This window comes from Balaenoptera borealis, assembly GCF_965194805.1.
Source record: "Balaenoptera borealis genome assembly, chromosome: 17".
NCBI classification, from domain to species: Eukaryota; Metazoa; Chordata; class Mammalia; order Artiodactyla; family Balaenopteridae; genus Balaenoptera; species Balaenoptera borealis.
This window is the reverse complement of record NC_138876.1, coordinates 69939174-69966179: the sequence shown is the minus strand read 5'-3', so window position 1 is coordinate 69966179 and position 27006 is coordinate 69939174. Positions and strand designations below refer to the sequence as shown.

Below are 27006 nucleotides of genomic sequence, written 5' to 3'. Positions count from 1 at the left end.
ACACTATGAATCTGTCAGCCATGAATTTAGTTAAACTATTTCTGAAGTTTGTTTTCTTCTGGTTTATCCCATCTCTTGAAATAAGTAATTCAATACATTTTCTACTGGCTGTATAAAATAGCACTCAGTGTTTCTAAATACATGTCTTTGAAATTTTAGAGGACGCACTTCTGTTCTACCATTCAGTCACTACATTTTCTGTGTCTTCCTCTTTTACTGGGATATTTTACTGGAATATTTACTGGGATATTTGATAGATATTGATCATAGATACTTGGAGAAAATCTTACAGATGGAAGGGAGCTTTAGAGATCAAGATGGTGTGAAATTTCTCCTTTTATGAAAGAATCCCTTCTATAGCATCTATGAAGGTTGTTGATCTTGTTTTTACATGATCACTTTTAGTCACAGCTCTAATTGTTAGAAAATCTCTATATTAATCCTGAATCTGCCTATCACTGCCCATCATGACCCTTGCAGTTTCCACCCAGTGGTCCTAATATTGTGTTTTGGAGCTACAAAGAGTTGTAAATCCTTTAAATAAATAGGACAGCTATTGGAAAGTAGCTACCATTCCCTTACTTTTATATACTAACAAACATCTCTCTCTGAGATGACCTCTCAGATGTAATATCTTCAGGGTCTGTCATTATCTCAGTCGCTTGTTGCTGACTATTCTCCACTTTGTCAGTGTCCTTCTTAAACACAACTGTCCAGATTGGTGCATATGACCTGCAGGGTACTATGCCCTATTGCTCTATGATCTGGCACATGCTTTTCCCTCCACCAAAAACACTTTCCTCCCTCTCTCTGCTAGGGAATCATGGATTTATGTCTCTCTATCTTGCCCACATATGACATATTTTTTAAAGCTGTGTCTGAATCCTCCCAGCAAAGCTAAGTACTCTCTTCTCTGTAATCTGCTACCACGTGGTTCATTTAATTTTTATTGCATACATCATATTGTATTGTAATTAATACAAGTCTATCTCCTTTCCTAGACAATTCTTCATGGATCAGGGAAAATTTAAACATACTTATATATACACATAGTATAGCTCTTGAAACATAGTAAACACTTAATAAAGTTTGTTCATAAACATCACACTTAATATTTCAAAATGGCTCATAAAATGACTCTAACTTATTCTTACCTGAATTCACAGAAAGACAAGTTTCGTATCTACGACGAATATTGTAGTAATCATGAGAAGGCACAGAAATTGCTTTTTGAACTTAACAAAATAAGAACAATCCGGACATTTCTTTTGGTAAGTATATATTTATGTATCACCATATGCTGTTATTTGTTGATAGGTCCACTAAGAGCCAAGGAATAGCATCCGTGTGGTGTAAAAACTGCTTGTATGACATCTGTTTTTAACATATTCCTGCTAGGAAGCTAGAGAGTCATTTGAGAAATGTAAGAAGTGAGACTGTAAATCAACTATATTTCTATATATATATGCTCTTAAAATCACACACACACACACACACACACACACACACACACAAATGAAATGAACAAAATGAAAAGAAGTGAGAGTTGGGAGAAGCTTGTTTATGGGGAAGCACTGTCATGCCCTCTCCTGGTTGACTATGAGTTGTGAAACCACAGGTTCTTAGTGAGAGAAGACATTTATGCCAGAGTTCACAGTTGCTTTTATATCCCTCAGCTCCCTAGAGTTTCATTTACTTCTGCTAAGAGAGCTCTAAGTAGGGCAGTGACAGGAAGGAAATGCATCACGGGGATGGTAGAAAAGAATTTTCAAGATTGACTTTTCTCCTACATACATTCCATATTCAGTGTTCATAAAAAGAGCAAGAATCTGTATTTAATTTCTTCAGGATAGTACAAATAAATGCATAGTTTGGCAGTTTCTTGGACATTGCAATTGCCAGTGAGAACCACACTGTAAATAGAATTCAGTGAAATTTAACAAATTGAGGAGTGGAACAGACCTCTCCACGATCCAGTTTTAGAGCCTGGATCAGCTCATTTAAAATGAAAAATAAAATGCCCATTTACAGCTCTTTTCCACTCGCACCATTAGCTCCAGGCAATCGTTGATTTGCTTTCTATCTCTATAGGTTTGCCTTTTCTGGAGATTTCATATGAATGGATTTGTACAATATAATCTTTTTATGCCTGGCTTCTTTTACTGAGTAAAATGATTGTGAGGTTCATCCTTGTTGTAGCATGTATCCCCATTCTATTCATTTTTATTGCTGAATAATATTCCATTGTATTTTCTTGTATTTTGTTTATCCATTTGCCAGTTTATGAACATTGGGTCAACAGTTGACTATGATAATGATGGACCTTGAAGATCCTACATATGAGATGTCATTTCAGAGAGAGAGATTTCTTAGTAAAGTTAGGAAATGTCAAGTTTGGGCAATTCTGAAGAATGCTGTTATGAATATTCATGTCCAAGTCTGTGTGTGGACATACATTTTCATTCTCTTGGGTAGATACTAAGAGTAGAATGGCTGGATCAGAGTAAGTTTATGTTTAGTTTTTTTTTTTTTTTTTTTGTAATTGCTCTAGGGACTACAATATGCATCTTTTTTTTAAAAAATTAATTAATTTATTTATTATTTTTGGCTGTGTTGGGTCTTCGTTTCTGTGCGAGGGCTTTCACTAGTTGCGGCGAGCGGGAGCCACTCCTCATCGCGGTGTGCGGGCCTCTCACTGTCGCGGCCTCTCCCGTTGTGGAGCACAGGCTCCAGACGCACAGGCTCAGTAATTGTGGCTCACGGGCCCAGCTGCTCCGTGGCATGTGGGATCCTCCCAGACCAGGGCTCGAACCCGTGTCCCCTGCATTGGCAGGCAGATTCTCAACCACTGCGCCACCAGGGAAGCCCTACAATATGCATCTTAACTTAGGAAGTTTATTTCCCTGAGGTTGGTTATTGTTTTTTGTTTGTTTTGTTTTCAGGAACTTGCCTGGATTTAATTTGAGAATCTGTGTCTTTTGTATACGTAGCTGCTGCTGTCTCTGCTCAGTTTTTGTTTTATAACTTACCCTTTCTTTTTAGGGGTCACTCCTCTGACTGGTTAACTTAGTGGTCGGCTGGGGATTTGAAAGAGGTGATTGAACATCATAATCCATATGATTTGTGGGTCTGTGTGTGAGTGTAGCGGGCGACACATTCACAGGGCAGGCAGTTTTCAAGTCAGATCTGGGTTTTTTTTCTCATGGGGCCATCTCAGGTCCTCTCTGCATGTGCATAGTCTGACATTTGCCCCGAGCAGGACTGCAATCTCAGGCCAGCAGAAATGTGAGCGTTCCCCATTTTTCTTGGGCAGTGTGCTAATTTTATCGGCAACACTCCTGGGTGTGGGATTTTTGCCCTCTGCAGTCCCCTCTGGTAGCAGGTTTGCAGGGCCAGTGCTGCTGTGACAGGGCTATCATGCAGGATGAACTGAGGATGGCCCTGGGACTGGGGACATTTAGGGGGAGGATGGGAGGAGCCCAGGCAAGAATGCCACCAGCTCTCCTGTTCTTACCTGAAGTTCAGCAGTTTTTCATGAATAAACACTTCTCCGTTTGTTGTTTGACTTTAGTTGATTACCAGAGCCCTGAAATTGTTGTCTTTTACAATTTTGCTCAGTATAACAGTTGTTTTGGGGAAGAGAATTTACTCATCTCTTCTCTCTGCCGTGGCCAGAGGAAGTTCCTGTGCCCCTGGACCAATGGGGCTCTCTATGAACTATCAGAACTTTGCTCTCTCACTGAGGGCACTCTGTTCTCAGCAGAGCTGGCTCTCCACTAAATGTCACAAGTCCAGAGTGCTAGTTTTTACAAGATCCTACAGCATAGTCTGGTAGGAAGACCCTGGCTTTTATAGTTCTTGCCTTGGCACTAAGTGGCCACTAATTACCTGGATGACTTGGGGAAACTCATTACATCTCTGATGTCATTTTCCTTACTCATAAAATGGGGATAATAACAATCACCCTTTGAAGAACATTAAGGATTTACAGATTTGGGGTGATGATGTTATATTTTGGGGTACTTGCATATACTGTCACCTGAGTAAGTTTTTAGGATTAGTGAAATCGCTAGCAGCTTATTTAGGAAACATTCTTTCTGTCTACATAAGGAGAAAGCTGGCTCTCATAAGCCAGTCTAATAAGGACCTACTGTATAGCACAGCGAACTCTACTCAATACTCTGTAATGACCTATATGGGAAAAGAATCTAAAAAAGAGTGGATACATGTACATGTATAGCTGATTCACTTTGCTGTACAGCAGAAACTAACACAACATTGTAAATCAGCTATACTCCAATAAAAGTTAAAAAAGAAAATGGCTGTTATGGAGAGAGTTTGCAATCTATACAGCACTAATAGACAAGGAAATAAAAGTGGGTTAGACAGTCATGTGTTCCTTAGGGTGCTTCAGCCCAGGGCTAGGTAGAGGGGGTGGCCGCATTTATAAGGGGTGCTCACTCATACGGGGACACTGAAACATCACTGGAAATAGAATGGGCTGTAGATAGTTGTGTTACATAGGATTCCTCTGGGGACAGTACCATACACAGGTGGAAAGAGTATTTTGATGACCTGATTGCAGTAGGGGTTGAAACCCCCAAAGAGCATGTTTGAATGAGACATTTCTTTGCTGCTGTGTCTTCTAAGGTTTCTGGTGAAGTGCAAGTCATGGTGCTGGTTTTGCCGAGTTGATTGAACAAATTGGAGCTGAACTCAGGTGCTCAGGGCAGTGGGGGGCTGGTCTGCTTCCATCACTCTTCCTTTTGCTTCCTTTCCCACTCAGCACTCGGTCTCTCCTCTCAAGGAATGTAGGACAGTATTTTAAAAAATAGTGGTATGAAGGTTATAAATTATCAGTATGATGTTTGAAGAGCTCTTTTCTTCCTCAGTTAAATATTTATTATCGGCTTCCTCTGTGCCAGTCACCCTGATAGGCACTGCAGAAACAGGTTTTGACACAAGTTTCCAGTCTGTTATTTTAGGGAATTCCCTGGCGGTCCAGTAGTCAGGACTTGGAGCTTTCACTGCCGAGGACCCGGGTTCGATCCTGGTCAGAGAACTAAGATCCCACAAACCGCGTGGCGTGGCCAAAGAAAAAAATCTGTTTTTTAAATTTTTTTAATTAAAAAATTGCCTTTAAAATCTTTATTTTAATTTTTTTTTGCATTGCTGCTTAAACCACAAAATAAAGACCAGGTGCTTCAGAGGATCAAGCCTGTATTTATCAGAGTTGATTCTTTTGACCATCACTTTCAGTAAATGGAAGCTGCTTCTATTTCATCTCACTGTGATTGCTGATTTTGAGTTTTCTCCTTCCATCTTGGCTCTGTGGAGATCATATCTGACATCCTTCCCTGAGACTGCCTGGCCAGTGTCATTGGTGAGGTATTATACAAAGTGACTTAGAGATCACTGGATTAAAACAGGCCAGTTGTACAGAGAGGAAAATTAGAATTTTGAAATCAGTCCAAGTTGCATCACTAGCCAGTGGCAGAGCATGGGTAGAACCCAGTTGTCCTTAGTCCTGATCTTCTGCAACACCGCATGACCTCCCCCTATAAGCAGGATGTATGTACGTATGTGTGCATCTATTTAGTCATCCGTCAGTACATTCTTTCATCAGTACATCCATCCATCCATTCATCCATCCATCTATCCATTAATTCATTCGTCCATCTCTGTCTCTTTCTTTTGCCTCAGACTTCATACTCAGGTGAATATATGTGAATTCATTTTCAAGATAAAGATTCAGAACACATTTTGGTTGCTAACTAATCTGAAAGGCAAAAGTATTTCCTTTCTCTCCTGTCAACTTTCTTTGTGACTGAATGTGCTTTTCTCAGAGAGAGAAGCTATATAGAGACATGCTTTCACAGGTTTTCAGCAGAAAAGTTTATGATGGAAGAAAGTTTCACCACCTCAGGCTTAAAAATGTACATAATTAATTGTCTTTATTTCCACCCCAGAACTGTATGCTACTTGGAGGACGGAAGAACACAGATGTTCCCCTGGAAGGATACTTAGTAACACCAATACAAAGAATATGCAAGTACCCTCTCCTTTTGAAGGTACTTTATGTGTTTACTTCATTGTTGCATTTCCCTTGTACCTGCATATTTTTGCCGTTGATCTTTAAAAAATTTTTCTTTTAAATAGTGTGACATTCCAAAGAAAAGGCAAATATAGTTTTTGGGAAAAATAGCTGTTTTGTCAGTAATTTATATAGAGAGTGGGAAACAAATGTCCTCGGACAGCAGACTTTTAGTGCTCTTTGTAAAAAATACGCTTGTTTGAGTTTCCTTCAGCGTAAATGTGTTAGTTTCAAGATAGATCCCATTAAGTACATTATGACCAGTTTATATAGCGCTTTGTCTACAAGGTTCCTTATCTTAAGTAAATTTGCTTTTGGTATATTTTGTTTTCATTTCCCCAAACATTGGTGACTTCTTGATGCTAATGAAGTTAAGGCTAAGTTACATAATTTCAGAGCCTGGTTTTTAAATCATTATTACAGGGAATGGTGTGGGTCACATGGTATAAAAAATGATAGAAAGTGGAAAGACAGTGCTAAGACAACACTGCCTCTGGAAAACAGGAAATGCCTTACAGTCGTAGGTCCATGGCCTCATTACAATGACCAAAAGTTTTATTATGAGAAACATATTATAATATACTAATTACTGCTTATACTGCAAGGGTCTATGAATAGATTAGAACAGCAGTTCTGGAAAGGATGTTTTTTGGAAATGTAGCATCTGAATAGGCAGTTTGGGGTGGTGGTTGAACATTTGAGTTCTGAGTTCAAATTTTATGCATTCTGCTTACTAGCTGCATGACTGAGCTCGTAATCTAACCTCTTAAAGTCATGGGCTTTATTTATGAAACAGAAATGATGATGACATGATGAAATTATAACATATATCTAAAAGAATGTATATATGTATGCATATGTATATCTCTGTGTATATACATGTGTATGCATATACATAAGGGAGTACCTAATAATTAATTGAGCTGATTTATACACATCATTTAGCATAGTATGTACTCCATAAATGTTAGCCATTATTACTCATGTATATTTGATTCTTTTAACATATTAATATATTAACTACTTCTTAGCTTCTAAGTTAAAAAAAACCTCAGAAATGTTATGGACATACTAACTGGTGTTCTTACTGATTTACTTTTTGAGAAATAAATGTTATGAATTTGAACTAAAATGCATTTTTTCACTACAGGTTTTGTCAGTTGCATAAATTAGGTCTCAGTGAAAATTTTCTTTGAAAAGGATTTCTTCTTATTAAAAAAACAAGTTAAAGTTGCTTGCTTAGCTAATGTAGAGAGAAGCTAGCACAGGGATGTCCAGGTCTGCAGAGCTTTGGCATGGGAGGATTGGTGCAAATGTGACTCCCATCTTTCTGGGAGTCCCTTCAGACCTCTGACTTGGTGACTCACATTTGCATGCGTTCTCATCACTCCATTTATTCCTAGTCCTGATTTTGGAATCCCGAGGGTTGGTTTGTTTTAAGAGTCAGAAGGATAGTGATATTAAGAGAAATATATCAAGTTAAGTGGTTGTTCTAAATCAACTCCTTTCTGGTTAAGGACGACCTCAGGTGACCTCACAGATAGGAACATGGACATATCCTTGCTTAGGAAGAAAGAGGTCGATTCAGAGCATCTTCAAGAAGTGGAGGAATGACATCTTTTCCCTTTTTTGGAAGATTATCTTCACAAAGAAACAGGAGAAAACTACTTGTGTAGTAGATATATTGGTGTTGATGGTTTTCTTTGTTGTACCATTGGCTGAAAAACTGAGCTGGTATTCTGGGATGATCTGCAATGGTTTTATGTATTCAGAGAAAAACATTAGGGGATTAGGCCGTGTGTTAAAGAAAAGATACGTTGGTTTTATTTGTGGAACTTGGAATTATTGGGTTGGCCAATCAGCACAAGGTTCATAGCAGGTAACTGACAGATTATTACTAGTCATTTCTCCTGCTGTCTCACATTATCTAAATTCATGTCTCAACTCCAGAGATACCCACCGGGCACATAGACTGCAGGCTGCCTTCGCCACTTCACATAATTTACAAATAATTCTACACTTGAGGGTCTCTGCAGAAGCCTACACATCTCCTTTATGGATTTGTGATCCAGCGTAACTATTTAAGCCTTATCTTGGGAGTGACGTAATGTGCATTCTTTTGGTGCTAGTTCTATAGAGTGTGAATATTTTGAATGCAGGGTCAAAGTTTATGGCAGAATTTTCAACAATAACAGGACATCAAGAGAGTATAACAACTGCATATTTTCCCACTGTATGTTAAGAATTAAGAAAATTCTTTTAAAGACTTGCCTCAGGATTTCTGTAATTGTGTTAATTACATGATGATGGCAACTGTAGTAAAGAAACAAATGACTAATTTAAAAGTAATGTGGTCACAACTGTCTAGACAGTGGGTGTAGATGTTTAATTTTGTGCTTCTAAACAAGACCTTTTATAAGATTAAAGATTACTCTAGTTCTGATATCCTGAATGGAAAAAAAATTAAAAGAAAATAAAAGCAAAAAGAAAGCTGTTGAAGGGTGTATGGAAGTTCATTCATTGCAGAGAATGAACCTGAGTTGTTGGCGAACACAGCATAAATTCCTCTGATGCTGGAGTATTGTGGAATTTATAAGTTGTTTGTTTTACTAGAGTATAAGACTATTTTTAAAATTTGCTTTATTTATGACATTTTTATAGTTTCCTCAAAAAATATTAGAAAATAAGGAACTTAAATTATTTTTGAAATTTTAAGACATATTCATTTAAATATTTACTATTCTTGTAAAGACTCTAGGAAAATGAAATCAACATATAAAGATGTCCTCCTTTTGGAGCAAAACTCAAACTTATAAAAAATTACATGCAGTAGGTGAGATATTTGACAATTCCAAAGGAGACGTCTAATTTAGTTTTTTGAAAAAACATCATTTTGAGGGAAAAATTAAAGTGACTGCAAAGTGTGCAGGGGGTGACGCTTATTCATTGATTCAGCCTTTTGTTTTTGATCTTAATTTGGTGGAGTTTGTGATGTCACTTCTGAAATTGGCTCTCACGGACTTTGCAGTTTTCATTTCCTGGTCAGTCTGAACCTGCTGTCCCAGAAAGCTGAAGATCAAAGGGCGGTTTGTTTTTTTGTGTATAAACAGGAGTTGCTGAAGCGGACTCCAAGGAAACACAGTGACTACGCAGCAGTGATGGAAGCCCTCCAAGCCATGAAAGCCGTCTGTTCCAACATCAACGAGGCCAAGAGACAGATGGAGAAGTTGGAAGTTTTAGAGGAGTGGCAGTCTCACATTGAAGGCTGGGAGGTACAGTCACTGTACTCAACAATTGAGCTTAAAATAGTTTTGTTATGTCTTATGCTGTGCGTAGAGTTACTGGCATTGGATGGAACCATAAATGGTCATTTTCCTAGGTAATGCTAGAGGGCTGTAACAATTTCCGAAAAGTGCTGTCATTACTCTTTTAAAATATCTTTAAAGGGGCAGTTAATTGACTTAACTTCAACCTGAAAGCTTTACGATAGAGCCAATCAAAACTGTGTGTGTTATAAGCTTAGATAGTTCAGTATTTGTGCATCATGACAAACCTTTCTCCAGTCTTAACTTTGGTCAATAATACATAACCGTAGCCTGAGTCCTGGAGGGAGTAAAGAAGGGGAGTAAGGCTCCAATCCTGTGCTGTAATATTATTATTTTCAGACTCTAAGTTAGGTATTTGATGATGAATTTCATTTTAAGTCCACTTCATCTCTCTAAATTTGAATTTCTTCATTTCTAACATGAAGGAACTGGCCATGACATGATTTTTAAGGTCCATTCAAGATGAAAAATTTTATGGTTTCATGATTCGCTGAAGAAAGATTTTTTAAAATGATGAAAAAGCAAATGAAGAGTTATATTCAGAATCTGTAATATGTTTTCAGCTATGGTAATTTTGTGTCCCAGTTATTTCATGGAATTGGAGCCCTATATTACTTTAGCACTATGTAAAGAATAAACTAAAATTCTTTCTTTAAATTGACTTAATTTAGATGATCAAGAGCTTTCAACTAGGATAATTTCTTATGGTTATAAAGTAAGCAATTAAGATAATATTTTTAAAGTGTAAAGAAGATTTAAAATGTCCAACCAAATATTGTATCGCACAAATCAAGGGGATTGCTTTTATCTTTAGGGCTATATAATTGACTGATTCATTTCTTATCTTCAATATGTTGGTTTCCATTTAGATATAACCTTACATCCATTCAGATTTGCAAAGAAACCTCAAACATTGACCCCAGGGAATGCTCCTATTTATCCATTCTTTGCCATGAATCTTTTAAAATGCTAACTGACTTAGTTTCCTCCTCATCTATATTCTTTCATTTCAAGTGTTCAGGGTGACCCCTTATTTCAGCATGAATGCTACTTATTTCAATCAATTAAAATGGTTGTGTGTTTTACAGTTGATTCATGATGATAATTCCTTTCCTGGGGGCAGTTGTCCTGCTGGGCTGAGAAAAATAGATGAAAGTTTGCTTTTGCCATTCTGTTGTCACTCAAACATCAGAAGAAAAACCGAACTTGTTTTAAATTGCAGGATTTGTCAGTGACTTCTGCCAGGCCTTTGACCAAAATAAAACTTTTATAAGACTCTTTTAGGTTCTCTAGGGAAATGGAATCTGTCATAATTTTGTTTCCTCCTCATGTATCAGTATATCCTAAAAATTGTGTCTCCTTTAGAAATGAGAGATTCCTTAAAAAGTGTTGCTATTTCTTCCACTGTTCATGGCCAGTTACTCAAAGGAAGAATGCTGTGTCGTCCATACTATGTCATTTGTAGCCTGTAGCGGTGGGTGCTTCAACCTCACCAGCCTTGGTGGGTTTACAGCACTTGGAGTGGGAGAGAAAAATGGAGCCTGGGGACAAAGGAGACTGGTGAGAGGAAATCTGATGTGACCACTGTTCCAGTGGGCACAGGGGAGATAAAATGAGGGTCGGGTTCCAAAAAGAGAGGCAACGCAAATTCTACTTGAGTAGGATTTGAAAATGAGTGCATAAGACACAGTCATACAGTGACTTGGGAGTTTTGGTACTTTGAGGGAATGCAGCTTGGAGCAGGGCCCAGCCAGTTGATTGGAAACTTGTGATAAGAACCTGATTTGACATCTCAGTCTACCACCTTGGAGAGACGGCGGAAAGCTGCTATAGTACTCAGGCCTGGTCCCTTCTGGGAAGTTTAGGAAGAACTGCTCTCTGGTAAGACTCCAAAGGTGCACAAATCAAAGGAAGGGATGCGGTCATATAGGATGAATTCAGGCCCTGGAAGGGAGTGGGAATGGTTAGGGCTTTCTGTGAATTGCTAACAGGGATTATTGCTCAGCTTACAGGCAGCTTTATGTATGTTCAGAGTGACTCTCGTGAGGTTAAGACAAGGCCAAGGACAAATGTCTGATGGCATGACAGTCACAGAACAGAGAGTTCCTTCAAGAGTTTTGGAGGTTAGTAGCCTTGAGCTAATGTTGGGTAACAGGTCTCTAACTCCTTCCAGGAGTGTCTGCAGACCTTGTAGGACTATCTTAGAGTTGACACTCTTGCTCCAGTAACTAAAATTCTCTTGAATAGGGATCTGAGTCTGATACACCATGACTTTGCATTATTTCCACTTTTGGTGGATTATTATTTCAAGTATGTCACTTAATTATCTAGGGTCTTATTTCCCCATTCATCAAATGAAGGGGAGTAAAATCTCTCAGGTAACTTGCCTCTCTGGAATTTTGTGCTGCTAAATTATCATTATATTCCTTTATATTGAATTTAAGTAAACAAGCAATTGAAATTTATTGTTCTCAAATCATATGATATAATGAAAAAAGCCTGGCTTTTGTGCAAGTTTGGTTTCCAGTCTGGACCCTTAGTATGGGGATGAAGCACCAGATCTCTTCAACGTACAGTTTGGGTTATTACAGGGGTCAGTGAAATAAATGAAAGTGTTTTGAACACTGTAAAAGGCTCTGCAGATAAGAGGTAGTATTTTAAAGCTTTGGTTCAGCCGTTAGATTTTACCCTTGAGAAATCCCCTTCATTTGTCTAATTTATGCACCTAACTACTGAAAAGGTTATGTTCCTTAAGGTTATATGGTCCCAAACAACAGAAACTAAAAGGAAAATTAATTTAAAAGATATTGAGTAGCTCATGGAATCAATAGAAAAGCTACCCTCTCAGACTCGAAAGGGTATCTAGGCAGTTGAAGCTCTTTGGTGGTCTTATCAGTGCCCCAGCTAAAATGAATAGGTGCTAGTCATTTTTTCCATCCTTACATTACTCCATTCAAGATTCAAGATCGAAATCCAAGATTCCACTAATCTTGCATGGGTACATTTGCTCAGGGGAGGGCAGGGGCCCTTGATTGTCCATCAGCCAATTTCCTTTTGGGGAAATGCTGATTCTCCATTGTAGGCACTCCTGGTGAGTCTCTTTTAAAAGTTTGCTGAAGTATTGGGTTGGCCAAAAGGTTCATTCGGGTTTCCCCATAAGGTGTTATGGAAAAAGCCGAACTAACTTTTTGGCCAACCCAATACTATAATCCCCATTACACAGCTTTTTAAAATGAGGGCTATATAACTTAACCAAGTTCTTACAACTAACAGAGGGCAGAGTTTAATTTGAAAATAGGCAGACTGATTCTAAAGTTTATATTCCTTATCACCATGTAATATTATATCCACTCAGATACAAATTTAGCACATTGTTTACATGAAGTTGGTTTTTCTCCTTGCCCTTTAAAAAGTGAGTTGATAGCAGAAATTAGGCTTTTGGTCAGCATTTACATAGTGACTGTACCACAGAAGAGCTGTAGTTTAATTGCTCATATTTGAAGTTCTGCTTTTGATTAGTATTATTTACTATATCTCAGTCATATATCTTATCCAACATTTAAAACATTCCACCACATCTTCTACTGAAGGTAATTGTAGGGCAATGATCCACGTTCCTGGAAAGAAGTGTGTTAGCTGTTTAATCAGAGTGACTGATTCATTTCTTAGAACAGGACCATTCTCATTCTCATTCTTAGTCTACTTTTGGGTTGATCGATAGTATTGTCATGATAACTGTAATTCTTTGGCGTCATACTGAACATTGATAAGGGAGTATCAGTAAACATTATGTCATTTAGTTATTCAGCATTATGTCCTTGATAGGCCTGTTTGGAATTGATCTCTCAAATCTGGGAAAAAATCACAATAAAAGAGTGGGAGTTATTAATATATGAAAGTGTTGGAAGATATAAGATCAGGATAATTTTTGTGTTTTAGGAAGCAAAAAGAAACAGAATTGAAATTTGACACCTCTTGACTACCTTTTTACATGGAGAAATACAGTGCTACAAGACCATTTTAAAATCACCTCTTGTTGGTTTTGGAATCTCTTTGCTGCTTACATTTGATTAAGTTTGTGTCTGACAGTGTATTGACCTCAAAGTAATGTTCTCTTGTTATTTTATGAGTGTGAGTCTTCCATAGGTTGTGATGAGACCTGATTCTTTTTGTCCTCTCTACAAGGTGATTTGGTAGATACAAATTTGTCTACTACCTTGAGGTTGAATTGATTTATAGATGGCTCTTGTTATTTAAGGATAAGTGGTTTAGGAAGACAACCATTGAAAGTGAATTCACTTAGAAAGGAGACCAAAATTTTATAAAAAGTGGGAGAGGAGGAAAGTTTGATTGGGACTTTATCTTGGTAAAATGAAAAGTTATATTATTAGTTTGTTTTAGCTAATCTAATATGTAACGGAATTCAGGTTTTTATTTCAGTTAATAATTTGAATCTCAAAAAGAGTGAATCAAATGCTTAGTCTTTTTTGGGGTGGGTGGGGACATACATTTTATGACAAGACTCTATGATGAAACAATATGATATTCTTCATTTCATGTTTGACTTTCCTAGTATTTTAAAAAGATTTTTTTGAAAGAATATTCAAATGCTTCATTAATTTTCTCAAGAGACTCCTTTGGGATTGAAACTGTTCTCTTATGAAACACCTATCTCGTTGTCAATGTGTCCCCTTATGAAATTCATCATGCTTCCACCTTACATTCTGTGATGATGCTTTGAAATTCATTTTTCATGTATGCTGACCATATAATTGGCAGCCCATTATATACCTCAAATTATAGATTCAAAAATCATTCAACTTCTTAAATTAGATTCTGAATTGTTATTATTTTCTTGCTGGATCTTGTAACACGAGACACACACAAAAAGAAGTGGACCTTGGTGAGGTGTGTTGCCCACATGGGCGCCTCTGGGTCCCAGTGCATATGTCTGAAGTCATTGTTGGATCCATCCATTCGATTGCTCCCTTAACCATGTTGGGAAGTGATATTTAAGTGGTGTCCTTCATAAATTTGACAAAGAAAATTACTGGAAAAAGATTGAAACCTGAAACCACAGCATGGAATGAACTGTATGAATAAATGTTTAATAATAAACATACAGAATCATAAACACACACAGCCATCATCCCTGATATTTATCACTGTTAATTCATGCCAATTCTCATTTTATTAATGTTAAATTATAGCTGTGATCACACGGCATTTAATTCTGTGTTTACATATCTGTTTCTCCATTAGTATATGTGTTTCTTGGGAGCAGGGGTCATGTCTCATGTTATGGGTCCCCAGCATCTAGGACAGTGTCTGATACATAGCTGGTTGACTGGTAATTGAATGCAGATATAATTACCTCGTAGTTATGTATTAATTGTCATTGTCTTCTCACTACGTTTTTGGCACCTTTGGTTCATGCCAATGATTCTGACGTGGTTCTGTTCAGAGTCCAATATTTGTTTCATTATCCTGCTACTTTCATGTTCTCTAATCCTCTTTAGCACCCTGTTCTTGTTTATGGTTCACAAATGTACCATGCAAGATTTTTCACTTTTTTGTGTTAAAGTTGAACACCCTGCAAGTGTTTGAAATTCAGTCTTTTAAAGTCTTTGTAAATTTCTGTAGTACAGATTCTGTTTCCTCTGTCTAACGGTGGGTTTCCCTTACTACTTTTCACCCTTAGCACTGCTGGACAGTGGTGATGGAGGAGGAATAAATAGGTTTGCACAGCTTGGGGTAGAAAGAGAGAAGCTTTTGGAATGAGAGGATATTGGTGGGTACATCTCTCACCACTGGTCACAGTTATCTATTTATGATTACTTCTTACCTTGACCTACCAGTTAACCTTCCTTTCCTGGTCTAATGAAAACAGTCAGGATTAGAACCATGCAGGTGATTTCCTAGTTGGAGTTTTGCTGTATTTAATTCCACATATGTAATTCATCACAAGCAAACGGTCTCTGCAAACGATGTTTACATGGTAAATGTAGCTTTCTAAAGGGAAATTCAAATTAAAAATGATAACTCACCTTGATGATGAAAGTATATTATTTTGGCTCTTTCAAAAATCTATTATGTACATTTTGTATATAAATTTTTATTGAGATATAGTTGACATACAATTTTATGTTACTTTCTGGTGTAGGACATAGTGATTTGACGTTTGTATACATTGTGAAATGATCACTACAATAAGTCTAGTTACAATCTATCACCATACAAAGTTAATACAATATTATTGACTGTATTCCCATGCGGTACAGTACATCCCCATAACTTACGTATTTTATAACTGCACGTTTGTACTTCTTGATCCCCTTCACCCATTTCATCCCCCTCCGCGACCACCCTCCTCTCTGGCAACCACCATCTGTTCTCTGTATTTGTGAGTCTGGGTTTTGTTTTATTTTGTATGTTTGTTTGTTTTATTCTTTAGATTCCACATATAAGTGAAATCTTTGGCATCTGTCTTTCTCCCTCTGACTAACTTCACTTAGTATAATACCCGCCAACATCCATTCATGTTGTCGCAACTGGCAAGATTTCACTCTTTTTTATGGCTGAGTAGTATTCTATTATATATACATATACCATATCTTCTTTATCCTTTCATCCATTGATGGAAACTTAGGTTGTTTCCATATCTTGGCTATTGGATATAATGCTGCAATTAACATAGGGGTTCCTAAATCTTTTCTGAATTAGTGGTTTTGTTTTCTTGGGTTAGGTACCTAGTAGTGGAATTGCTGGATCATACAGTGGATCTATCTGTAATTGTTTGAAGAACCTCCATACTGTTTTTTTATAGTGGCTACACCAATTTACATTTCCACCAACAGTGTCCAAGGGTTCCTTTTTCTCTGCATCCTTGCAAACACTTGTTATTTCTTGTCTTTTTGTTAATAGTCCTAGTCCTGACAGGTGTAAGGTGATATCTAAATAGAGAGCCCAGAAATAAACCCACAGATAGATGGTCAATTAATTTATGACAAAGGAGGCAGGAGTACACAATGGGGGAAAGGACAATCTCTTCAACAAATGGTGCTGGGAAAACTGGACCATTATCTTATGTGACATACAAAAATTTACTCAAAATGGATTAAAAACTTGAATGTAAGACCTGAAAACATAAAGCTCCTGGAAGAAAACTTAGGCAGTAAGCTCCTTGACATCATTCTTAGTGATGCTTTTTTGGATCTGACTCCAAAAGCAAGGGAAACAAAAGCAAAAAAAACAAATGGGAGTTATCAAACTAAAAAGCTTCTCCACAGTGAAGGAAACCATCTACAAAATGCAAAGGCAACCTACTGAATGGGAGAAGATATTTGCAAGTCATATACCCCATAAAGGGTTAGTATCCAAAATATATAAGAACTCATACAATTCAATAACAATAACAACAAAAAAATCTGATTAAAAATGGGCAGAGGGGGCTTCCCTGGTGGCGCAGTGGTTGAGAATCTGCCTGCCAATGCAGGGGACACGGGTTCGAGCCCTGGTCTGGGAGGATCCCACATGCCGCGGAGCAACTGGGCCCGTGCACCACACCTACTGAGCCTGCGCGTCTGGAGCCTGTGCTCCGCAACAAGAGAGGCCACTATAGTGAGAGGCCCGCGCACAGCAATGAAGAGTGGCCCCCACTTGCCACAACTAGAGAAAGCCCTCGCACAGAAACGAAGACCCAACACAGCCATAAGTAAATAAATAAATAAATTTAAAAACATTAAAAAAAAAAAAAATGGGCAGAGGATCTGAATAGACATTTTTCTAAAGAAGACATATAGATGGGCAACAGACACATAACAAGATGCTCACTAATCATCAGGGAAATGCAAATCAGAACCACAATGAGATATCACCTTATTTTAGTTATTTTTTAAGGAATTGCTAAAAGACAGCAGGACTCTAAATCATATGGGTAAAAACATTATTTAAAAATATCTTCATTAAATATGTACAGATACACATTACATTATGTGGAATGGCTTTAGGGTAGCTCAAAATTAATGATTTACACAAAGCCCTCTTATTTTTTAAAAACAGTTCTTTCACACCTTCCCTCTCAAATGTTGGTTTGATGATATATCACTACACTGTTAAAATAGCTTATTTTCTTGGGCACTATTTTCTTCATGATCACAATTTTTTCACAATACCATAATCTGCTGCCTCTGACATCTACAAAGTGACCCATGAAACAGTCTACAAAGCTAATTTAATAAAATAAACACGCTTTTTAAAATTTTAGAACTAGGAGTGGCCGACTTGCTGGAGATTTATATTAGGAGAAAATGTTTAACACATTGCCTGGCACATTGTAGAAATATTAAAAACCTGACTTTAGTATTCCTCTAGATCACAGTGTTTATTATATATGGTTGCTCAATGACTAAATTTGTATTGGCCAAAGAATAGATATCTAGATTTAAAAATTAGCATCAATTTTCAAAATGAAGATAAAATACTAACCAGGTAAAATAACATTATACAGATTTTAATGAATATTCGGTGATGATGAAATGTACCATAGGTGTAACTGCGATCTGTAACATATGATAAACATCTCTTCTGTCCTGGGCTCTGGGAAGCAGCTGGGACTACCTGGCAGGGCCCTGTGCTCGCCTTCATCTCCACGTTAGCAGGGTTGCTATACTGTGCACTTGAGCGCCTGAGCTCAGGCTTCCAAAGGAGTGTTGCTTCAAGTGTTGACAGAATATGACAGTGTATCAGAATCTACTGGAATGGTCTGGGACCTACCCCAGATGTACTCAGTTTCCATCTGTGAAGATAGTGCCAGGGAATCCAAAAGTTTTTAACAGTCCCATCAGGTGTGTCTTCTAAACTCTGAAATTTGAGCACTATTGTCTTAGAGGCTTTGCTCTCTTCCAGTTATCTGCCCAGCTTGTTTTATTGCTTCCACATTTTTTGTTTTCTAGCTAATTTGTCTGACATGCTCATTTTGATAAACTCTAGTGCTCTTGACTGTTTCCTAGCAATCTGATGTTTGTAATCATTCAATTTCAGTCATTCAATTTCAATTGCGTAGCTTCGCTTCTTTATCCCTAACCCCAGAAACTCTCTTGCCATTTCTAGATAATGAAAAAAAATTGCACACAATTTTCAAAATATCATAAACCTCATGCATTTCACAGACAAAGCTGTGAGTTTTTGTTTTTTCCACTACAGAGAAAGGTAGATTATATCATGTAAGTGAGGGAGAAATATGACTCAACATTAGTCAAAAACAGACATTTATTAAGTGTCTGCTTGCAGATAGGATGAATTTGAAGTGAGAGGCATATCGTGATTACACGAGAGACTGTATCTACACTTGGCCAAATTTTCTTCAATATTTATAATAATGTATGTACCTGTGTTTCAAAAATTTTTGATGATTTTTAGTCACCATTGTCGTGGAAATAATACACAGATTAAATCATGGTAAAATCAAAGACACAGTGGACATTCTTTTAGAATGAGGTTTTTAGACAAATCTGTATGTTTTGACGCAGATTTTTTTAAGTACATAAGCATTTCCCTAGGAATTATTTAAATGATTCATGAAGATATTTCATGTGATGATAGTAGATTACTACGGTAGAAGATAGTAAAGGTGATACTGTATTAATTGTTGAAGTCTGCTGTTAAATATTAAAGACACGTCACCTCAGTAATAGAAACGTCTCAGTAGGATTTAGTAAAGTGTGTGTTATGTGTGTATTGTAAGATATACTTTGTATATTTGTGGCAATATGGGCTTGATGTCCTTACCCCATAAAATTGCATTAATTGATAATTAAGCAGATGCTTTGAGTTGCTTATGGAAAGAAGTGTTGACCTCGAAGAGGTCAATTAATCTTATTCTGAGTTTTGATCAGGAGCTAGGAGCTGATGGGAACTTATGGTGATGCCTTCAATATAATATATCTGTATATTAGTGAGAGTTTTGAGAGCTTGCTGTGATATCAATCTGGATTAAATGAATCAAAAGTCAAGCTATTCAAGTATAGGCTAGAGGAAAGAGACCTGGGAGCACTTTGACTATAGGGGCACTTTGAATCAATTGTAGGATGAGGTTGCCATAAATATGCTAATATAACCTTATGCTAAATTAATATATATGTATTGTAGGGGACTGGAGAAATAATAGTATCACTGCTGTATTCTTCATTTGCCAGCTCACATCCAAATGATTGTATTCACTTCTGGAGGTGTTCATGTTAAGGGAAACCCTGACAAACTGGAGAAGGTCCAGAGGAGATCTAGCAGGATCTTCCAGGTTTCTGAAATCAAGCTATATGGTCAAAAGGCAACGGTGTTACAGAGCCTGGAAGGCAGAAGTAAGCATGTTAGCTATGTTCAGATATTGGTCGGCCTTTCACAAAGAGGGTGTCCACCCACTCCTAGGAGGAAAAATAGTCAGCGAGTGAAAATCATGGTAGATTTTGGCTCTACAGTAAGAAAAACCTTTCTAATAATTAGACTAAATAAAGAAATGGAATCTTATGAAGGAATGAGCTTAATTTTACTGGAAGTATCCAAATACAAGCTGGAAGGCCTTTTTTTGTCAAGGCAGGAGTCGGTGTTCTCTGAGGCAACAAGATGTGTCCACCCTCAATAACCTGAGAAATAACATTGTCTTTCATGAATTAAACCATAAAATCAACGTAAAGTGAAACACAGCAGAGATCAGAAATAAAGGAAGGAATCTTGCAGAATCAGATCACCTTCAATGCTAGTAATCATAATTGTAATAGCCTTTATTGCATCCTTTCTATGTGTTAGGCATGTGCCGGGAGTTTTGCATATATTGCTTTATTAATTTTCACTCTGACTGTATACATTAAGCACGATTATCCCTTTTCTACAGTGGTTTGAAGGCATATGAACATAGCTACAGAATCAAAGGAGCCAATCAGATGTTTGACTTGTTGGCATTGAAAGTAGAGAAAAGAGAGAAAGGTCTAGGAGGGAGAGGCACACAGAGAGACAGATAGACTTCGGACAGTCTTGTCCAGGTGGTAGTTAGAGTCTCCTAGCCCAGGGCTTACAGAAACTCCCCTTAAATCTACCTCGCCAAGATTCTTTCTATTGATGTTTGGCTTTTCAAATGGGTTAAGTTTACAAAGGGAGATTGTGTTAGCCATACTCATGGGACCATTCAGCGTGTATTTCAGTTATTGTCAAGAATAATATATCTGCTTTCTATTTTACACATTGGTCCCCATGAGTTCTTCTTGGACAGTATCTCCCCAGAGGCTGTATATGAGGATGGAATAAATGGCCTCTAGCCATTATAGTTCGCTCAAATTCACATTAAATTCTCCTTATATTTATTAACAAAGATAATAACCACAAACAAGTCAGAAAATGTATTGTTAGTAATTCTTTCATTTAGGAATACATCTATAAGTAAATACCTACATATTTAATTTGGGAAACTTACTTGGAAGACTGGTTAATATGAAAATTAGCCTAATATTGGCAATAACTCTTTATAATGTAATGAATTATTTTCCTGCCTTGGCACTTATGGGCTGCTGTATGGAATAGTCTAAGGTGAAGTGTTTTGTACCTTTTGTAAAACTGCTACTAATAAAGCCACTTTTCATAAGGTTGTGTAGGTCCCTTGTGCAAAAATCAATATGGTTTCCTTTTTTTTTACATTTTTTACATTTCTAATACTATTGTATCTTAATTTTTTTCTAAGGGAGGATGGTATTCACTATAAATTAGAAATCATTGCCACTGAAACTGGGATTTATATTGATATTTGATGACATTTTTTGCTTAATTATCACGTGACACAGTATATGAAATAGTGTAAATGTTTCACAGGTCTCCATTTCTATTTCTATATCTACCCTTTTGACAAAAGGAAAGAAGAGAGGGAAGTATTTAAAATTTAAAATGTGGGGCTTCCCTGGTGGCGCAGTGGTTGAGAGTCCGCCTGCTAATGCAGGGGACACGGGTTCGAGCCCTGATCTGGGAAGATCCCACATGCCGCGGAGCAACTAGGCCCGCGCGCCACAACTACTGAGCCTGCGCGTCTGGAGCCTGTGCTCCGCAACAAGAGAGGCCGCGATAGTGAGAGGCCCGCGCACCGCAACGAAGAGCGGCCCCCGCTTGCCGCAGCTAGAGAAAGCCCTAGCACAGAAACGAAGACCCAACATAGCAATCAATCAATCAATAAATCTTTAAAAAAAAATTTTTTTTAATGTGTTTGTAATATAGATACTTAGATTAACACGGTAACACTGTCTTAATTAACTTCCCTTTCGGGAAGTTTCTTTTTTTTTTTTTTAAAGATTTATTGATTGATTGATTGCTATGTTGGGTCTTCGTTTCTGTGCGAGGGCTTTCTCCAGTTGCGGCAAGCGGGGGCCACTCTTCATCGCGGTGCGTGGGCCTCTCACTGTCGCGGCCCCTCTTGTTGCGGAGCACAGGCTCCAGACGCGCAGGCTCAGTAGTTGTGGCTCACGGGCCCAGCTGCTCCGCGGCATGTGGGATCTTCCCAGACCAGGGCTCGAACCCGTGTCCCCTGCATTAGCAGGCAGATTCTCAACCACTGCGCCACCAGGGAAGCCCGGAAGTTTCTTATTATAGTTATATGAGTTATCTTTTTAAAAAATATTCTTTATTTTTTTAATTAAAAAAATAATTTTATTGACGTATAGCTGCTTTACAATGCTATGCCAGTCTCTGCTGTACAGCAACGTGACTCAGTTATGCACATGTAGACAGTCTTTTTTTATATTCTTTGCCATTATGGTTTATCACAGGATGTTGAATATAGGTCCCTGTGCTGTACAGTAGGACCTTGTTGTTTATCCATTCTAAATGTAATAGTTTGCATCTTCCAACCCCTAACATGAGTTATCCTTTTAATTTAAATTTTTATAATTGATCAGAAAAATTATACCTATTGTTATGGTGAAAATATGAAATTAACATTAATGTTCTGAGTTTAAAATATCAAAAATTAAAATTAATGCATTAAGTTTAAAAAGAATCAGAAATTTGTTCCCGGATTTAAAGAGACCAGGCATGTTTATATTTAAAACAGAAGTATTCTTGAAGAGCACACTTAACAGATCTCTACTGAAAATTTCCTTGTTTTTGGTCCAACTCAGTGACTCAGGGCATTAGTTATGCTAGTCTAGGTTGTAGAAAAGAATAGACTACAACATTTATAATGGCTCAAAATAGGTGTTTTTGATCAGCTCACACAACAACCCAATGTGTGTGTTCTGCTCAGTGGGCAGTTTTCCTTTTTTTAAAAAATAAATTTATTTTTATTTATTTATTTATTTATTTTTGGCTGCGTTGGGTCTTTGTTGCTGCACGTGGGCTTTCTCTAGTTGCGGTGAGTGGGGGCTTACTCTTCATTGTGGTGCACGGGCTTCTCACCTCGGTGGCTTCTCTTGTTGCGGAGCACGGGCTCTAGGCCTGCGGGCTTCAGTAGTCGTGGCTCACAGGCTCTAGAGTGCAGGCTCAGTAGTTGTGGCACACAGGCTTAGTTGCTCCGTGGCATGTGGGATCTTCCTGGACCAGGGCTCGAACCCATGTCCCCTGCATTGGCAGGCGGATTCTTAACCACTGTGCCACCAGGGAAGTCCCAGTTTTCCTTTTTTGATACTTCAGGCACCCAGGCTCCTTCCCTCTTGTGGTTCCTTTCAACTTCCAATGGTAAGCACTTGTATTAAGCATCAGTTTTGTCACTAATCATATGACCTTAGTGGGCACTTAATAAAGGTTTATTTAATTAATTAGTTTGCCAATGCAACTATTAATACCTGTGGCAAGAGGTCCTATGGAATGTTGTTCTCTTTACATAGATGTTTTTCTTTTTATTTCTTCTTTTTTCTTCCTCTCCATCCTAGAAGTAGATACAGTTGGCCCTCCGTATTGCGGGTTCCGCACCTGAAGATTTAGCCAACTTCAGATTGAAAATAAAACAAAACTTGCACCAGCAACTATTAGATAGCATTTACATTGTATTTGTGACTATTTACATAGCATTAACATTGTATTAGGTCTTAGAAGTAATCTTGAGATTATTTACAATATACAGGAAGAGGGTCATAGGTTATATACAAACACTACGCCATTTTACTTAAGCGACTTGGGCACCCTCAGATTTTGGTATCTTCAGGGGTCTTGGAAGTGATCCCCCATGGATACAAAGGGATGACTGTATATAAATTGAGACCTGCTAAACATTTAGACAATTTCATGTACTTTGCTATCTGTTCATGGAGCTCTTTTTCCAGACCAGGGAAAGCAAGGAGGAGGATGAAAGGAATATTAGGGACATTAATGTTATGAGTTAGTTTGAAATCATCTCCTTTTTAGAGAACAAAGGTGAAATGTGTCATATATGCTGTGTATGCATACATATATAAAACAGCTAAAAGGAGACATAGACTCTCTTAAGAGTAGCTGTATTTAGTGTTACTGACCAGGAGGAGACTGGGAGGGAAGGATACCTACGTTCAGTGTGTAAATATTTATACTATTTGAACTTTTATCCTGTCCATATATTGCATCTTAAAATAAAAACAAACCACTTTTAAGGAGAAAAAAGAATTACACACGAAAGTTTGTGTTAAGTAATCAGACATTACTTTCTCCATTTTTCCTGACTTAGGGGTCCAACATTACCGACGCCTGTACTGAAATGCTAATGTGTGGAGTCTTACTAAAAATTTCTTCTGGAAATATTCAAGAACGGGTGTTTTTTCTTTTCGATAACCTTTTGGTGTATTGCAAAAGAAAACACAGGTAAGAATACAGACAGGTAATAGTTCAGAAACTGTTTATCCATCGCACAGGTTCAGCCTTTCCTCTGTTCCCGGGAACTCATGACCTCATCAGTAAACTTCCACATACTCTTAGCTTCTTCTCCTTGCACGTTGAAGAAAGGGAACGGGTTAGGATTAGAGCCAGGAGATAATTAAATTGCTGTCTCTCTATCTTAATGAGCTTTTTAAAAAATTCCTTTTTACCGTCCGTGAAAATGAACCTGTTTATTTCTTGTAATATGCTCTTCTAAATTTTTTGTGTTTGATAACAAGATTGGGATTAGTAGAAATGGGCTTTAGGAAGATCTAGAAGAGGCTGTGAATTCTACCTGTATGAAACTCTTTTAAAAATTGTAAGGTGATTCAAGTTGTTTAGGTGCAATTATTTTTTTCCCCAACTTTACTGAGGTATAATTGACAAATAAAATTGTAAGATAAAGTGTACAGTGTGATGATTTATGTATACATGGTGAAAGGATTTCCCCCATTGAATTAATTAACACATCCATCTAGGTACGATTATTAAAGGCATCTGTTTGAGAATGAGATCTTTTCTTCATTAGAGTTATCTCATCCTTATATATATGCTTGCCCCCAAGACCAAAGCTTTTGCAAAATTAACAGTGTACAAATGACGTGAACCTTCATGGTCTCATAGCTGTAACTGTTAAGTAAAGTAAGCAATAGGAAAAGTTTTACAAAATTAAAATCATGCTGTTTAGCAAATAGCCTTAAAGTATGTATAGTGAACGTGGACCAAATACATAGTGATTAAAAATGGAAATCACTAAATAAACCTATTATGTCCATTCCCTTCCAGAACTGGAATGGTGTGAATATACCATCTGTTTCATTCATTTTAGAATACTTTATCTCCGTTACCATATACTTTCTAAGCTCTAAAGATCTTTCAGAGAATATGAGTAAACTGAACCTTTTCTGGAACTTCCATAATTTTGTAATTATAGGAGCCAGGGACTGGTGATTTTACTTTAATTCTACAGCTACATTCTTTAAAGAGCAGAGTGCTGGATTAGGCACCCCAACTCTGGATATTTCTGATGCTATTCATTTTAGGAGAAACTAGTTTAAAAACAATTTATTGTGTGATATTAGATACATATAACATGATATTGCTTCCTTTGGCTTGTTTATGATCTTTGTAAGATAGTACTACAGTGTATTGTCTTCTGCAGTTTACATTTTGTATACAGTATGGTTTGTAAACTAGTTTGTAAACTATATATCCCTGTGTGTAGCAATAATTTATTCATTTTAACTGCTGCATAAGAGTTCATTGGTTGAGGGACTTCCCTGGCAATCCATTGGTTAAGACTCCACCTTCCAATGCAGCGGGCATGGGGTCAATCCCTGGTCGGGGAGCTAAGATCCCACATGCCGCGCAGTGCGGCCAAGAAAAAAAAAATGATTTCATTGGTTGAATATATCACAATTTAATTATTCATTCTCCTATCAATGGACTCTAGGGTTGTTTCCAGTTTTTCTGCTGTTGTGACATTACTGTACACGTATCCTGGTGACCGTTAAAATTCAGCAGGAGGGAAGTCACAGAATCAAGCTATGCAAGTACTCAACACTACAATATAGAGCAAAATTATTTTGAAACCAAAGGTTTTTCAATTTTCATACTTCAGTAGGGTCATTTTCTGAAGGGACCAAAGATCTCTTTATTTAAGCTAAGTGTTACAGTATTGGTCAGACACTTACTGGGATTTCATTTTGAGTATTAATATCTACAGGTCAAGAAAAATATAAAAAACCTGGACAGAGGTCACAGCAAGATCACAAAGAAAATTAATGCTTTGGAAAATGGGACCCAAAGATAGATTCTATAGTGTGTGTGTGTGTGTGTGTGTGTGTGTGTGTGTGTGTGTGTGTGTGTGTATACATATATATTGATAATAATATATAAAAATATATATAAACATGCCATAATTATTTGCCTGTGACTAAAACTGCTATTGAGGATATTAAGCTTTGAACAATATGATTGATTTTAAGTATGATGTACCAACTTATAAGAAATTCTTTTTTGCAAGACACCGTGACACTGTTTCCTCCCTGAGAGACGGTGCAGTTGCCTGCATGTTCGTCGGCTCTGCATTCTTCTCTCTTCGGCCTCCAGCGATGCCAACTTTCATAGCTACCTGGCCTGAATCCTTAATTTAAAGCAGTTATTTAGGCTTTCTACAAAGGACATTTAGAGGTCGCTTTCAAAATGAACATGGGTGTGCAGGATGGTGAAGGCCTGGGGCTGGCAGACCGTCAGTCAGATTAATTAATCAATTTAGTTTTGTTTAGTGGTGATGAAGGATTATGAGGTTTTGATGAGGGTTTAGGACATGTAAGCTGGAATATGCTCTCTTTTCTAAAGGAACTCAGGGAGCATGATAGCACCTTGAGAATCCCCTCCCTTCACCTCCCCCTTCCACTCCAGGGCAGGTGTCAAATGCAAAGGAGAGGAGGGAAGGGAGCACTGCACTAGTGTACTTGACATCTTAACTTTTGCTCGGTGTGTCTGTGTAACACAATACATTAATATTTATTTCAGTATATTCAATTGTTAGCAGACTTTTGTCAATGAGTCAAATTGAATAGTTCAGGTCAACTGAAGTCTCTTGAATGACTAGGTATTACTTAATCTTCTTGAATTATTTCTTAGAATCTTTCCTCTTTAATTTAATATATTTAAAAAACCCAGTTTTGAAAACACTATCCCTGAGTGTTCAAGTATGAACACTCA

At 37.5% G+C, this 27006-nt stretch overlaps 1 protein-coding gene across 8 annotated transcripts in view; it reads left to right on the top strand.

The window, feature by feature from the left end:
* PREX2 (phosphatidylinositol-3,4,5-trisphosphate dependent Rac exchange factor 2) overlaps positions 1-27006 on the top strand; it is a 298158-nt gene that overhangs the window by 95988 nt on the left and 175164 nt on the right. For all 8 annotated transcript variants that reach the window (XM_082363375.1, XM_082363371.1, XM_082363367.1 and 5 more), the window contains exons 4-7: positions 1167-1271; positions 5970-6071; positions 9205-9366; positions 24089-24222. In XM_082363375.1, coding sequence (XP_082219501.1) covers positions 1167-1271; positions 5970-6071; positions 9205-9366; positions 24089-24222 — 503 coding nt within the window. The remainder of the gene's footprint in view (positions 1-1166; positions 1272-5969; positions 6072-9204; positions 9367-24088; positions 24223-27006) is intronic.